The sequence below is a fragment of the Schistocerca cancellata genome, chromosome 3 (genome assembly GCF_023864275.1).
Source record: "Schistocerca cancellata isolate TAMUIC-IGC-003103 chromosome 3, iqSchCanc2.1, whole genome shotgun sequence".
NCBI lineage: Eukaryota > Metazoa > Arthropoda > Insecta > Orthoptera > Acrididae > Schistocerca > Schistocerca cancellata.
The window spans coordinates 97,670,903-97,685,446 of NC_064628.1; the positions used below are offsets into that span (position 1 = coordinate 97,670,903).

A 14,544-nucleotide genomic window follows, 5' to 3' on the forward strand; every position below is an offset into this window, starting at 1 on the left:
AGCTTTCTCTAAGTCTACAAATGCTAGAAACGTAGGTTTGCCTTTCCTTAATCTTTCTTCTAAGATAAGTCGTAAGGTCAGTATTGCCTCACGTGTTCCAGTATTTCTACGGAATCCAAATTGATCTTCCCCGAGGTCGGCTTCTACTAGTTTTTCCATTCGTCTGTAAAGAATTCGTGTTAGTATTTTGCAGCTGTGGCTTATTAAACTCATTGTTAGGTAATTTTCACATCTGTCAACACCTGCTTTCTTTGGGATTGGAATTATTATATTCTTCTTGAAGTCTGAGGGTATTTCGCCTGTTTCATACATCTTGCTCACCAGATGGTAGAGTTTTGTCAGGACTGGCTCTCTCAAGGCAGTCAGTAGTTCCAATGGAATGTTGTCTACTCTGGGGGGCTTGTTTCGACTCAGGGCTTTCAGTGCTCTGTCAAACTCTTCACGCAGTATCGTATCTCCCATTTCATCTTCATCTACATCCTCTTCCATTTCCATAATATTGTCCTCAAGTGCATCGCCCTTGTATAGACCCTCTATATACTCCTTCCACCTTTCTGCTTTCCCTTCTTTGCTTAGAACTGGGTTTCCATCTGAGCTCTTGATGTTCATATAAGTGGTTCTCTTATCTCCAAAAGTCTCTTTAATTTTCCTGTAGGCAGTATCTACCTTACCCCTAGTGAGATACGCCTCTACATCCTTACATTTTTCCTCTAGCCATCCCTGCTTAGCCATTTTGCACTTCCTGTCGATCTCATTTTTGAGACGTTTGTATTCCTTTTTGCCTGCTTCATTTACTGCATTTTTATATTTTCTCCTTTCATCAATTAAATTCAATATTTCTTCTGTTACCCAAGGATTTCTACTAGCCCTCGTCTTTTTACCTACTTGATCCTCTGCTGCCTTCACTACTTCATCCCTCAAAGCTACCCATTCTTCTTCTACTGTATTTCTTTCCCCCATTCCTGTCAATTGTTCCCTTATGCTCTCCCTGAAACTCTGTACAACCTCTGGTTCTTTCAGTTTATCCAGGTCCCATCTCCTTAAGTTCCCACCTTTTTGCAGTTTCTTCAGTTTTAATCTACAGGTCATAACCAAAAGATTGTGGTCAGAGTCCACATCTGCATTTGGGGTATGAACTGAAATTTGTGACTGGAATGAGGACTTTTTGGTAGGGAGGACAAAGCATGTTATCTTGGAGGGAGAGTCATTGTCATATGTATAAGTAACTTCACCGTATTCCCAGGGTAGTGTGTCGGGACACTTGCTGTTCATGTTGTATATTAATGATCTTGCAGACAATATTAACAGTAAAATCAGGCTTCTTTTACATGATGCAGTTATCTATAATAAATTGATATCTGAAAGAAGATGCACACATGTTCAGTCATATCTTGATGAGACTTCAACATGGTGCAGAGAGTGGCAACTTGCACTAAATGTAAAATTTTGCAGTTCAGGAAATGAAAAACACAGTATCCTGTGACTACAATATCAATGATAGAATCAGCCAACTCTTACAAATACCTGAGTGTAAAATTTTGTAGGGATATTAAATGGAATGACCACAGAGGTTCAATAGCAGATGGTAGACTTTGATTTATTGGTAGAATACTGGGGAAGGGCAATCAGCCTACAAAAGTGATTGTTTATAAAGTGCTCATGCGACCCATACTACAATGTTACTCAAGAGTGTGGGCAGAGGCATTCAAATAATCGCTCCTCCTAATCTCTGTACGTGAATGGAGTAGGAAGAAACACTAACAACTGATCCAATGGGACATACCCTCTGCCATCCGCCTCACAGTGGTTTGCGGAGTATAGATGAAGATGTTCGGGATAAGTATACTGTGAAGCAGTAGTCTGAATGCCCAACTCTAATAGATGTCTACAAGATAACTGCAGTTCAGCATCACATATTGTTCTTACAATAGGTTTTTCAGCAAAGAGGGTTTTCTTTCTTCAAGATGTGTTACCAAACCTCCCCAGAACAGTATTCCACACGACAGTATTGAACGAAAATATCGAAAATACGTAAACTTACTGATATATCTCTCCCAACGATTTGCAAAAAACATATGAGGTAACTAGAACTGTATACAAAAAATTAGCGCATATGGCAGACAAAACGTACACTAGCTTTCGACAATATGTTGTCTGAACATCATCAGAAATATATGTAAGAAGTCAATTTCACTGACTGATACAAAAAGCTCCGAAGCATTAAAGGCAAGTAAGAAATGGAAGTTCGTAAATTGGACACACACACACACACACACACACACACACAAAATTATTAACCAAATTACCTGTATTCTTCTACAATGATCAAGTCTTGTTAATTTCCTTAGGTGTACCACGTAATTTGGCATTCGCATTTCATTCGAACACGTAATTTGGTATTAGCATTTCATTGGAACATCTTAATCAACTGGCTCAGTAAACAGCTGCACGGACGGAAATGTTAGTCGTCTAAATGCGGAAAACTGACCACAGGCAACACTTGATTATATCAAAAGTCAAAACCTATACATCGTCGTCACTCCACAACACAAACACTCCAAAGCACTTCGTAAATTGCCAAGTGCCAACAAACTTACATCTATGTGTTTCAGAGATCACATCGCAAACGCTTGCGCATCTCTATAATTGGTTCGTTAGCATTATTTCAGTCATGATTGCATATCATTGTGGCAGAAAATAGTTTTAAAATCCATAAAATCCAAGAACGAGTTAAAATATGATTTTGACAGGCTGCTGAGATGACGGCGTCATTTACTTCCGATAAGTTATACACTTGAAAGATTAAGTGAACAGATCCAAGCTGTTATACTTTTAACGTCTGACGAGCGTGATCAGTTTTATACAATATGCACGTCATAATTTATCATTTACTTTAACGCGATTCCAGGTGGCGTTGCTGTATATCCTTCCCAAGACTTTCCTATGCAAGGTTAACTCGAAAGCAAAGTTAATATTGGTAGAAGAGCAGTAGAAATAGTTGAACTTTTGGCCGATAGATGGCTTCAGTGGCGCACGCCATATTGAAACAAGCAACATGAATTCAACTACTAAAGCGAGTGTTTTGGGTGGATTTAGCTTCGAAGCCGAATCTCTGCCGGATTTCAGCGAGTTCGACTCGGCGTCTGTCATTGAGGTGTATCATTTGGAAAGGTCAGTAGTTAAACTTTGGAATACGTAGAGCGATTTTGTGCTGTCCTGGGTAGAATGAGGCATTTATTTGAATCTAAATATAGCTCTCGGAATCAACAGTGTACATAACAAACTGCATGTTGTTCTAGTTTTGACTGAGGTTCAGACTTCTGAAGTAAGTTTACAGTTTACACACAAACATCGTAAACAACAAGTCTTCGCAATATATTTAACAGATTTGTGTTAAAATTTGTACTGATAGAAGTAATTTAGTTGACACAGATACGCCCACAAGAGCCGTGACTCATTGGTGTCAGCAGATTCGTCTGCTTAAGAGCGGTGGTTATGCTGTTATTTATAATTTTCAGATAGGAAAAAATCGACTGTAATGATTAACGTCGTTTATGACATTGACGCATCTCTATACCGTATAAACGCTGCACGTCTTGTGTGAAAAATCGTATCCTAATAAGTTTTACCCATTGTGTGCACGATTTTCCATAAATATTTGCAATTTGGTGTGAATTAAAGGCCACAGTTTCACTATAAATCAGCAATTTATGACTGACATTCAGCTCAGAGGCAGCTTGCCAATACTATGTTTACACAAAGTAACAGAATACCTTAGTCTCCTCTGTGCGTCCACCTTACGGTTCACTGATTGTCACTTCGATAAAAGGAAAAATATTGTATGAAGAAGTGGACAGTAAATTGTTTTTAATGTCAGAGTTACAATGACCACAAAAATCGTTGAGAGCCATTGTGGCGTGCGTTGAATTTTCAGTGTTTTGGTTTTTGTTTTATTGTCATATAGCTTGCCGAGACGCTTTTTCTAAGCACGGGAATTCGCCGCCGTAAGGAGTGCCTGGATGATGTCTGGCTGTTTTGAAATTAGTCGTGCGTGGGAGAAGTTTCGTATTTTTTAAATCGTGGTTGTTGCGGGCGCATTTAAATACTCTAAAAGACTTCAAGTTTTAATTTTCAGTATAGGGCGCGATGTGCACATTATGATCCGTTGCAGTGTGGTCCTTGCACAGTTGTCACGAGATAACTTCGCGTATTTTGTCTACCTAGACGCGAAGAATTTCCAAAAACCATTAAAATAATGGAATTCCATATTTTAAGATGGTTTGAATGCACCTTCCAGTAGTTCTGCTTGAAATGGATTTCATCTGCTAAAAGTGCTTCCAGGTACTGTTCGGCCACATGAGGCAATTTCATTTTGTCTAGGCAGTAAACTATCAGAGTGTCAGTGATCAGCTATTGCTTGTGTATCTTAGTGTTATTTAAATTATTTTACAGCACATAGACGAACGATTTGCATTTGTTTGTAGCTTGTTTATTCAGCTTGACAGTGCGAAGCGCAATCAGGAAATCGAACCGGAGGTCTTCAGGTTAGTGACCAATAAGACACTGCTGTTGCACCGTCAAAGACGCTTCGCAAGGGCAGCGTCACCGGCGCGCCGAAGTGACGGTAGGCGTAACTAGAAGGATCTGCGACCACGGCAAAAACGTACGCCAATGGCATCCGTAATATTAGCTGATATAGGCGATATGGACCCGAAAAGAACCTCTTAACCTACAGATTATGCTTTGTGAATAGAGCTATGTTACGCCTCCCTCTGCAATTTAGTATTTTGTAGAAGCGAAAGCAACAATTCCCAGTAAGGGGAGTCTTGTAGCGAAATTTCATTGCAACCAATGAGGAAGAGAAGCAGAATATACCATTTATCCAACTACGTTGGATTTCAGACGAACGGGTAGTATTTGTTATTAACAGACTAAATCTTTAGTAATTACCTTTGGAGTAGAGGGTGGCGTATTTAGTAAAACCGGAGGTTTCACTTATGATGGAAACGGTTTGTTCACCACTTCATGCTAGCGAAATTGTACTGCCGTTCGAACACCTGGTAAGAGCTTTTTTACTTCGTAGTGTATTTTTATACAGCCAGCTATCGATAATTCTCATTCGCAACTGGCGCTTATGTTAAATAATGCCCCTCGTTTAAGTTGGTGCCTGCGGTTCCGATGAAGCAACTTGTCATAATGTCTTTTCAGGACTGTTAGTAGCTGTAAACTCACCTTTCCTCGCGAAGACTTCGTAGACTAGGATGATTTGAAATGGCTGTTCATAGTGTAAAGCAGAACCTGCTTTATAGACGAAGAAGGTGAGACGTGGTCATATAGGCTTACGTGTGTGCAGAGTTTGAACAACATGATTCGTACGCGATGTATTATAGGACACTCTTTGGCACCCCAAACGGTCTGACCCCTCCAGTGGATGTATGGAGATAAATCCTGAAAATGACGCTAGAAAATTCTATCCTGTTTCTCGCAAAGCGACTGATCTAGTTCTTTGTCATGTTTTGGAAGGATAGCTATAACCATTGCCGTGGGAGAGGGCGGCGTTAAGCAGAAGTATTATCAAGAAAAGCAGTCTCACGCTGGGTACATTGCCTCTCCGTTAAAACGCAAATTGTCAAAAAAAAGTTGGCAGTTAAGCTTTACTATTGACCCTTTCAGTGTATTTGTGAGAACAGTCGAAGCCCACACCATGCCCGCCTAAGACCCAAAAAAGTCTCTATCATACACCTCAATCGTAAGAAGTTAGTCCTGAATAACACTGCTGTTTTTCTCCACTCGTAAACCCCACATTGATTCCTGAGTATAGATAGATCAGGTTTTGTGCCTTGGTTCACGGATGCTTCTTCATTCGAAGGTGTACAGTGGTTTGAGCAATAGCAGTTCTGCAACGAATGATTTCCTCAGACTGCCCCTGCCACTGTTTTCGTTAATACCAACGTTCTCTTGATATTTGCACGGTTCAGTCACATTGTGAACGCTACCCATGTTCGACGTCAACGTGCAATTACCACTCACAGACGGCAGGTGGCAGCATTAGGTGGAGGGTATAGAAAGCGAGTTGGGAGGAGTGGGGGCAGTGCTGTCTTTGTCGTAATGCGAAAACGGAGCGATTTATCTGATGTCCAGAAGGGCATGATCATTGGCTTTCTGGCTGAGGGTGGAAGAATTTCCGAAACAGGTAAATTTGTAAACTGTTCGCCCGCTGCCCGGGATGAAGTGACCGTGCATGGCAAAATGACGCTATCCAAAACCGGCGGCGACCCAAGTGTGCTGCACCATGGGCCATGGATGACAGGAGCGACCGACGGCTGCGTAGATCCGTACTTGCGAAAACACGTGCAACTGTTGAGCAACTGAACGCCCAGGTGAACCAAGGGGCTACCAACAGTGTCACCTCAACGACCGTTCAGCGGAAGTTGCTTTGTACGGGCCTCCGCAGCAGGCGCGTGGTTCGTGCACGCATGCTGACTGCTGTTCACCGGCGACGGAGGCTGGAATTTTCACGCCAACTGGACGTCCACTGACAGGTGGCCTTTACAGATTAATCACATTTAAGCTCTGTCGGACAGATTGCCGTTGGTGTGAACGGGGCGAAACGTCCGAAAGCAAACACCCTGCAACAATCGTTGGAGCAAAATGGTCTGGGGAATATTTTTGTGGCATTCCCTGGGTGATCTAGTCATTCTTGAAGGCACACCGGATCAACATGAGCATGCATGTATCCTTAGTGACCGTGTCCAGCCCTACATGCAGTTTGATTTTCCTGGACACTATGGCATCTACGAGCAGCTTCCAGTGTACTTGCGTGGTTTGAAGAGCATGAGGATGAGTATACCGTACTCCGTTGGCCATCGAACTCTCCAGATTTAAACACAACCGACAGTCTGTAGGACCACCTCAATGGGGCTGTTTGCGTCGTGCATACTCATCCAAGAAACCAAGCGAAGCTAGCCATGGACTGGACTCGGCATGGCTTCACATCTCTATCAGTATCTGCCAGAGCCTCATGGACTCTCTTTCTGCGCTGTAACAAAATGGAACACCTAGAGCTGTCCTTGCGATGTGATTTATTGTTTACTACCAGTTTTGCTGCTTCAGTGCACCATCATATGGATCGTGATAACACCTTCAGCAACAACTAAGGTCTGACAATACATAACATTGTAACGACGGGTGTAGGTGTTTCTTTTCTTAAAATAGTGAATGGCTGTGGTCCCCCGAGACCTCCAGTCAAAAAGACGGCCATACATAAACTCTTTCTGCACGTCTCACAGAGGTCAGTATCGCAAAATATGGTTATTCGGGCTCTTGATGGGTGATCACATTAATATGACTGGACAGTGTATTTGCTCATAAATTTCTAACTCAGTAAGTTTAATCCTATTTCGGTTGACTGTTTCCCTGCGGATCTGTATATCTTTCGACAGTTGATAATTACCGCTGATGTACCGATTAAGGGAGGACCAGAAATTCCTATCATTGAAACTTCCTGGCAGATTAAAACTGTGTGCTGGATCAAGACTCGAACTCAGGACCTTTGCCTTTTGCGGGCAAGTGCTCTACCAACTGAGCTACCCAAGCACGACTCACGACCCGTCCTCACAGCTTTAATTCCGCCAGTATCTCGTCTCCTACCTTCCAAACTTCATAGAAGCTCTTCTGCGAAACTTGCAGAACTAGCACTCCTGGAAGAAAGGATATTGCGGAGACGTGGCGTAGTCACAACCTGGGGGATGTTTCCAGAATGAGACTTTAACTCTGCAGCGGAATGTGCACTGATATGAAACTTCCTGGCGTATTAAAACTGTGTGCTGGGCCGAGACTCGAACTCGGGACCTTCGCCTTTTGTGAGCAAATGCTCTACCGACTGAGCACTTTCTCCCCCAGGCCGTGGCTAAGCCATGTTGCTGCAATTGATGCTGTGAGGGCAGGTCGTGAGTCGTGCTTGGGTAGCTCAGGCTGTAGAGCACTTACTTACGAAAGGCAAAGGTCCTGTGTTTGATCTCGGTCCGGCTCACAGTTGTAATCTACCAGGAAGTTTCGTATCAGGGCACACTCCACCACAGAGTGAGAATCTCCTTCTGCAATTCCTATCATTACAAGTTTGCAAGATCAAGCATAGCCGTAAAACAACACAGACCGAAAAAATCATTGTTATACAAACGCATCGCAGGACACTTTTAATAATGTAGTAGTTGAGTAAGAAAATGGGACCTCGCTGTATCACAGATATGGTAAGCCGAACAAGCTCCAGAAACGAAGTAGTTACATATGTGATCAGAAGTATCCGGGCACCCCCAAAACATATGTTTTTCATATTAGGTGCATTGTGTTGCCATCTACTGTCAGGTACTCCACATCAGCGACCTCAGTAGTCATTAGACACCGTGAGAGAGCAGAATGGGGCGCTCCGCGGAACTCACGGACATCGAACGTGGTCGGGTCATAGGGTGTCACTTGTGTCATACGTCTGTACGCGAGATTTCCGCACTCCTAAACATCCCTAGGTCCACTGTCTCCGATGTGATAGTGAAGTGGAAACGTGAAGGGACACGTACAGCACAAAAGCGTGCAGGCCGACCTCGTCTGTTGACTGACAGAGACCGCCGGCATTTGAAGAGGGTCTCAATGTGTAGGCAGACATGTGTTCAGACCACCACACAGGAATTCCAGACTGCATCAGGATCCACTGTAACAGTTACGCGGGAGGTGAGAAAACTTGGATTGCATGGTCGAGCGGCTGCTCATAAGCCACACATCACGCCGGTAAATGCCAAACGACGCTTCGCTTGGTGTAACGATCGTAAGCATTGGACGATTGAACATTGGACCTCGGTTGGCTTCCGAACAATTTTTATCGCAGCCTGACTCTGGGTGCACAGCTAAATATGCGACTGTAAAGTGCAGTCAAGAAACCTTAATCGCCTTCAAGAAAGTGGTTCCTTGCTTTAAGGGGAGTTGGAATGCCCTATCTCGCCAATGTTAAATTTGCTAACTTTGTGTACCTTTTTCTTTGGAACTATTATCTTCAGAACTTTGAAATTCTGGCAGAGGTTTTCAGCATATATTGTGAGCCCACTGAACTAGAACCAATGTTTTCTTTTTGTTGGTATAGTATTTATGAATTTTTTACCATTAAGCCATTTTTTATTGGAAAAAGTATAACATAAACTTCCCTAGTTCAGAGAATAAGCCAGTTCTTGTCATGATTCTAGTTCAGTGGCCTCTTTGAACTGTTTTGCAGCATTTCTGAAAATTTGAATGTTGTTGGTTGAGTGGTTTATGAGATAAAGGTACATGTAACACTAAAAATGTCAAATGCCAGAAAATGCGATTAAAGTAATTTATTATGAAAATTCACAAATACCTTTTATTCTATTATCAAAAGTGTCCAGCAGAGTAATCAGGGTCATCTTCTAGTTCTTCTTCTTCACCTAGAAGCTTTCTTCTCCTTGCTGCCCTTGCTTTTTTTGTATTAAATTCAGCTGCATACTGAGCCTTCCTTACTCGCACGCTGTCCAGAAGCTGAAGACCTCTGATGGTGTTGATACCAGGAGCAATGCCGAGCCTTGCCATGACCTTTAGCCTACCCATATGACCATCATTGAATGAAATAACAGCATCACTGACTCCCCATTTCAATGTTTTTATCCCAACAAATACATTCTTAGGTACACGAGTCCAAATGAGGTTGTTGAACGACTCGTTTTGATTCTGGGTACAACCATGAAGACATTTTCGCAGAAGATCAGGATGCCCCAAGTCTCTATATATTGGTTTAATTACTTCCATAACAGCCAATGGAATATAATTTTTATGGTGATAAGGATCCCCAGTAGCTTGAGATTTTCTATAATTGCACCATGACTGAGGACCATCTGGACAAGCAAAATGTTGAGGATTATCATCAGTTGATGATCGATGTAAATATGTGGCCCATACAGCTTGTCTCATTTCCTGCAAATTATTTGCATTATTTCTTATTGCCATACCATAGTATTGTTGTAATTCATTTATAATTTTATCTGACAGGCGACCTCTAATGGTTTTACCATCTGACAAAATTTTGTCCTTCAGATTCTGTTTCAGTTTCCTTAGACGAGTGCCCATTCGTTTCTGAACATGACCGACACATTCTAGTTTAGTTATTGTCTTATTGACATATGGCATGGATTCTGTAACACTTTTGTATGCCTTGGAGTCCCCATCTCCAAGGAATTTTGTGTAAAATACTCCCCGTTCTTTTTCTGATCTGCTAAACATTTTCACAGCAGCGGCAGCCTCCATGCCTCCACTCGTACCTTCATAATTCTTGCTACATATGTGAGCTGCTTCTATCTTACCAGATGCACAATGGTAACAATGTTTAGTGAGCACTTCATAGTCCAAAACTTTACCGCTGTCCACACTAGTAACAGTAGCAACAGCATTTTTGGATGTGTGACCCCTTTTCTGCCAGGTTCCATCAAAAGCAACAGGGATATCTGGGTTTCCTTCATTTATATATTTTGCTTCACTGGCAGCAGCTTTCATTGATAAATCTGCTACAGACTGAACAGCATCTCCTATCACTTCAGTGTAATTGTCAATTTTAGCAGGTGGAGGTGGAAGATTCATTATGGCACAAAATGTTTGAGCAGCAGTATGTCCTTTACCAATTGCTCTCATTGCATACATTAGCCTGATATTACTCTCAAACAAATTGCTACTGCATGTTTTAGAGCTCCAAAAACAGGTCTCATTTTCACAACTGGCACAAACTATAGCAATTTTGCAGGAAAGTCCTATAGATTTTGTTATGTTCATATCAAAAGAACCTCCACAAAGATTACAACACAAACATTTCTTCATAAACTCAGTAAAAACAGGAAAGTCGACTAAAACATATTGTTCATTAGAAGCTTCATCTGTAATTTCACTTGCACAGTTTGATAACTTCTTTTTTGATGCACTGGTGGGCGTGTCTCCTTCACACATCTCAGCTGTACAAACGTCAGAACTTTCACCAGCATCAACAGGTGCTGAAGCAGAATCACTTGAACAAACGTTATTTGTAAATCTATTACCGCGAAACTTTCGCTTTTTAAATAATGATGCACTCCTAGGCATCGTAGAAACTACGCACTCACCACTGAAAGTCAAAACAAGACAGATAACAAACTCCAAATGAGCGACAAACTAAACTCGAGGCTCAAAACAAACACTCACAGATCAAAAACTGAACAATAAACACAGCTAGTCGTAAAAACAATGGTACCTATGGAAGGATCAAAGATTCTACAACTGAAGAGTGAAATCCACAGCCTTCTATATGTAATGTTTTCGGAAATGCGAAGATTTAAATGTGTACAAATCACAAGATGGGTAACTTTGCTGGGCGCACATGTAATTTTGAAAAATTAAATAAAAATACTTCCAATTGGAATTTCTTAACAAATTTTGCACCATTTTAAGCAGAAAATTTCAAATTAAGTTATAAGGTTAAAAACTGAAAATGTGAATTTTTTCCATTTTCCGGCATTCCAACTCCCCTTAAGCTGGTATCGAAAAACTATCGTTGATGAACCGTAACAAGATGTTCATTTCCCAGCTGGTAGTGCAGGTATTGAGCTCGGACATATAGTGGAAAATGGAGTGGCATTGCTCTTGTCGGCCTCTTCCCCACCACCACCACCACCACCACCACCACCACCACTGCTCATCCCTCCGCAATGCTAACACTTAGAACTGGTCGCGTGTCCTTCCAAACTCTCCCGGAGTAAACAATCAAGGAAATTCTCCTACGAATCCTGCCGTACACCATGAAAATTATAAATCAAATTGAATACTGTACTGATTCTGCTAGCGAACTCATGTGGAGCAATATGAGCAACAATTTATTCGGCTCCACCTTCTTGCAAATGCTAGAGAGAGAGAGAGAGAGAGAGAGAGAGAGAGAGAGAGAGAGAGAGAGAGTCCCAATAAAACCTAGGAAACATTAAAAACAATTTCTGAACGAACCGCATATGTTGGAAATCGTAAACATTCTGAAATCTTTGGAAAACACATTGGTTTCCTCATAGTCAAAAAGTTCGAGCGAGGGCACGAATTAAATAATTAGCATATGGGGCCGTAACGTTTTACTCCACGGCCCAGCTGAAAGAACAAACTTTAGAAGAAGTTATTTCGGATTCTGAAACGATATACAGTGCCCTGGAATCTTTGTCCGGAAATCGGCAAATGTTTCAAAGCAAAAATTGTGACTTTATTCTCTAGATGCAACCGTACTTGAGAAAAGAGTATGCTTTCGAAGCCATCTTTGGAGCCAGCAGTTTCATAACAAGAACACCAAATTTGTGCAGTTACACTCCTGCGCTGTTCCTCAGTTTGAGCATGCTTTTGATAAAGTTCGGTTCACCGGATCTGATGGAAAAGCTTCACTCATTAAGCCTTCCACGGGGTATGATGAAACTGACAGCCAACATTCTGTAAGAACAAGGTTTCCGAACAACAAAACTTGGACTGTTCAACCACGATTGATGTGAAGAATCGCTCGGTAACCCAGCAGAGGCCAGTCAAATTAGACCTTAACATCGCAAAACGTGATGTAGTTTTGATTTTCTTATCTGTTGTTAGGACCAGTTAGTGTGGACACTAGTTTGCAGCTTCGACAAACCTGTGCTTCCAGTGAAATAAATTAAAAACTGAAATTTTTGGCCTTTTGTTTAGTTGTAACTTGTGAATTATGAGTTTTCTGACATTAATCATTTTCCAGTCCAACAGTAAATTAAATATGCAACAGTTTACGCCCAACCGCAGCTCCATATATCGAATAGTTTTCGCGATATGGAACTTCAAATGTGGTCTTTTCTTTTTACCAAAACCGAAAATTTTAAGTTTTGCTCTTGTTTCGGGCCGAATATCGGCATAACCGCTCATTCCGTGAGAAAAAGTCATTACAGAGTTGTAGTAAATGTTATTGGCTTTCATCTAAGCACAAAATGGCTCTCCAGGCTCAGTAGTTAGCTTAAAATCATACAAAAAGTTACAAGATTCAGTTTTTGAAGAAATGAGCCTAATACACTCCTGGAAATGGAAAAAAGAACACATTGACACCGGTGTGTCAGACCCACCATACTTGCTCCGGACACTGCGAGAGGGCTGTACAAGCAATGATCACACGCACGGCACAGCGGACACACCAGGAACCGCGGTGTTGGCCGTCGAATGGCGCTAGCTGCGCAGCATTTGTGCACCGCCGCCGTCAGTGTCAGCCAGTTTGCCGTGGCATACGGAGCTCCATCGCAGTCTTTAACACTGGTAGCATGCCGCGACAGCGTGGACGTGAACCGTATGTGCAGTTGACGGACTTTGAGCGAGGGCGTATAGTGGGCATGCGGGAGGCCGGGTGGACGTACCGCCGAATTGCTCAACACGTGGGGCGTGAGGTCTCCACAGTACATCGATGTTGTCGCCAGTGGTCGGCGGAAGGTGCACGTGCCCGTCGACCTGGGACCGGACCGCAGCGACGCACGGATGCACGCCAAGACCGTAGGATCCTACGCAGTGCCGTAGGGGACCGCACCGCCACTTCCCAGCAAATTAGGGACACTGTTGCTCCTAGGGTATCGGCGAGGACCATTCGCAACCGTCTCCATGAAGCTGGGCTACGGTCCCGCACACCGTTAGGCCGTCTTCCGCTCACGCCCCAACATCGTGCAGCCCGCCTCCAGTGGTGTCGCGACAGGCGTGAATGGAGGGACGAATGGAGACGTGTCGTCTTCAGCGATGAGAGTCGCTTCTGCCTTGGTGCCAATGATGGTCGTATGCGTGTTTGGCGCCGTGCAGGTGAGCGCCACAATCAGGACTGCATACGACCGAGGCACACAGGGCCAACATCCGGCATCATGGTGTGGGGAGCGATCTCCTACACTGGCCGTACACCACTGGTGATCGTCGAGGGGACACTGAATAGTGCACGGTACATCCAAACCGTCATCGAACCCATCGTTCTACCCTTCCTAGACCGGCAAGGGAACTTGCTGTTCCAACAGGACAATGCACGTCCGTATGTATCCCGTGCCACCCAACGTGCTCTAGAAGGTGTAAGTCAACTACCCTGGCCAGCAAGATCTCCGGATCTGTCCCCCATTGAGCATGTTTGGGACTGGATGAAGCGTCGTCTCACGCGGTCTGCACGTCCAGCACGAACGCTGGTCCAACTGAGGCGCCAGGTGGAAATGGCATGGCAAGCCGTTCCACAGGACTACATCCAGCATCTCTACGATCATCTCCATGGGAGAATAGCAGCCTGCATTGCTGCGAAAGGTGGATATACACTGTACTAGTGCCGACATTGTGCATGCTCTGTTGCCTGTGTCTATGTGCCTGTGGTTCTGTCAGTGTGATCATGTGATGTATCTGACCCCAGGAATGTGTCAATAAAGTTTCCCCTTCCTGGGACAATGAATTCACGGTGTTCTTATTTCAATTTCCAGGAGTGTACAAATTGTGGGCAGTCAACAAAAGAAAAATGCATACCATCATGTG

General features: G+C 43.1%; 2 protein-coding genes across 4 annotated transcripts in view; one reads left to right on the forward strand and one right to left on the reverse strand.

The window, feature by feature from the left end:
- Positions 1–14,544, reverse strand: part of LOC126177095 (T-cell immunomodulatory protein) — a 425,282-nt gene that overhangs the window by 208,858 nt on the left and 201,880 nt on the right. The gene's annotated exons all lie outside the window — the stretch shown is intronic.
- LOC126177098 (transmembrane protein 47) overlaps positions 2,993–14,544 on the forward strand; it is a 370,462-nt gene continuing 358,910 nt past the window's right edge. The window contains exon 1 of one of the 2 annotated variants that reach the window (XM_049924353.1): positions 2,993–3,171. In XM_049924353.1, coding sequence (XP_049780310.1) covers positions 3,056–3,171 — 116 coding nt within the window. In that variant the 5' untranslated portion in view covers positions 2,993–3,055. The remainder of the gene's footprint in view (positions 3,172–14,544) is intronic. The other variant, XM_049924357.1, reaches the window with a different exon arrangement.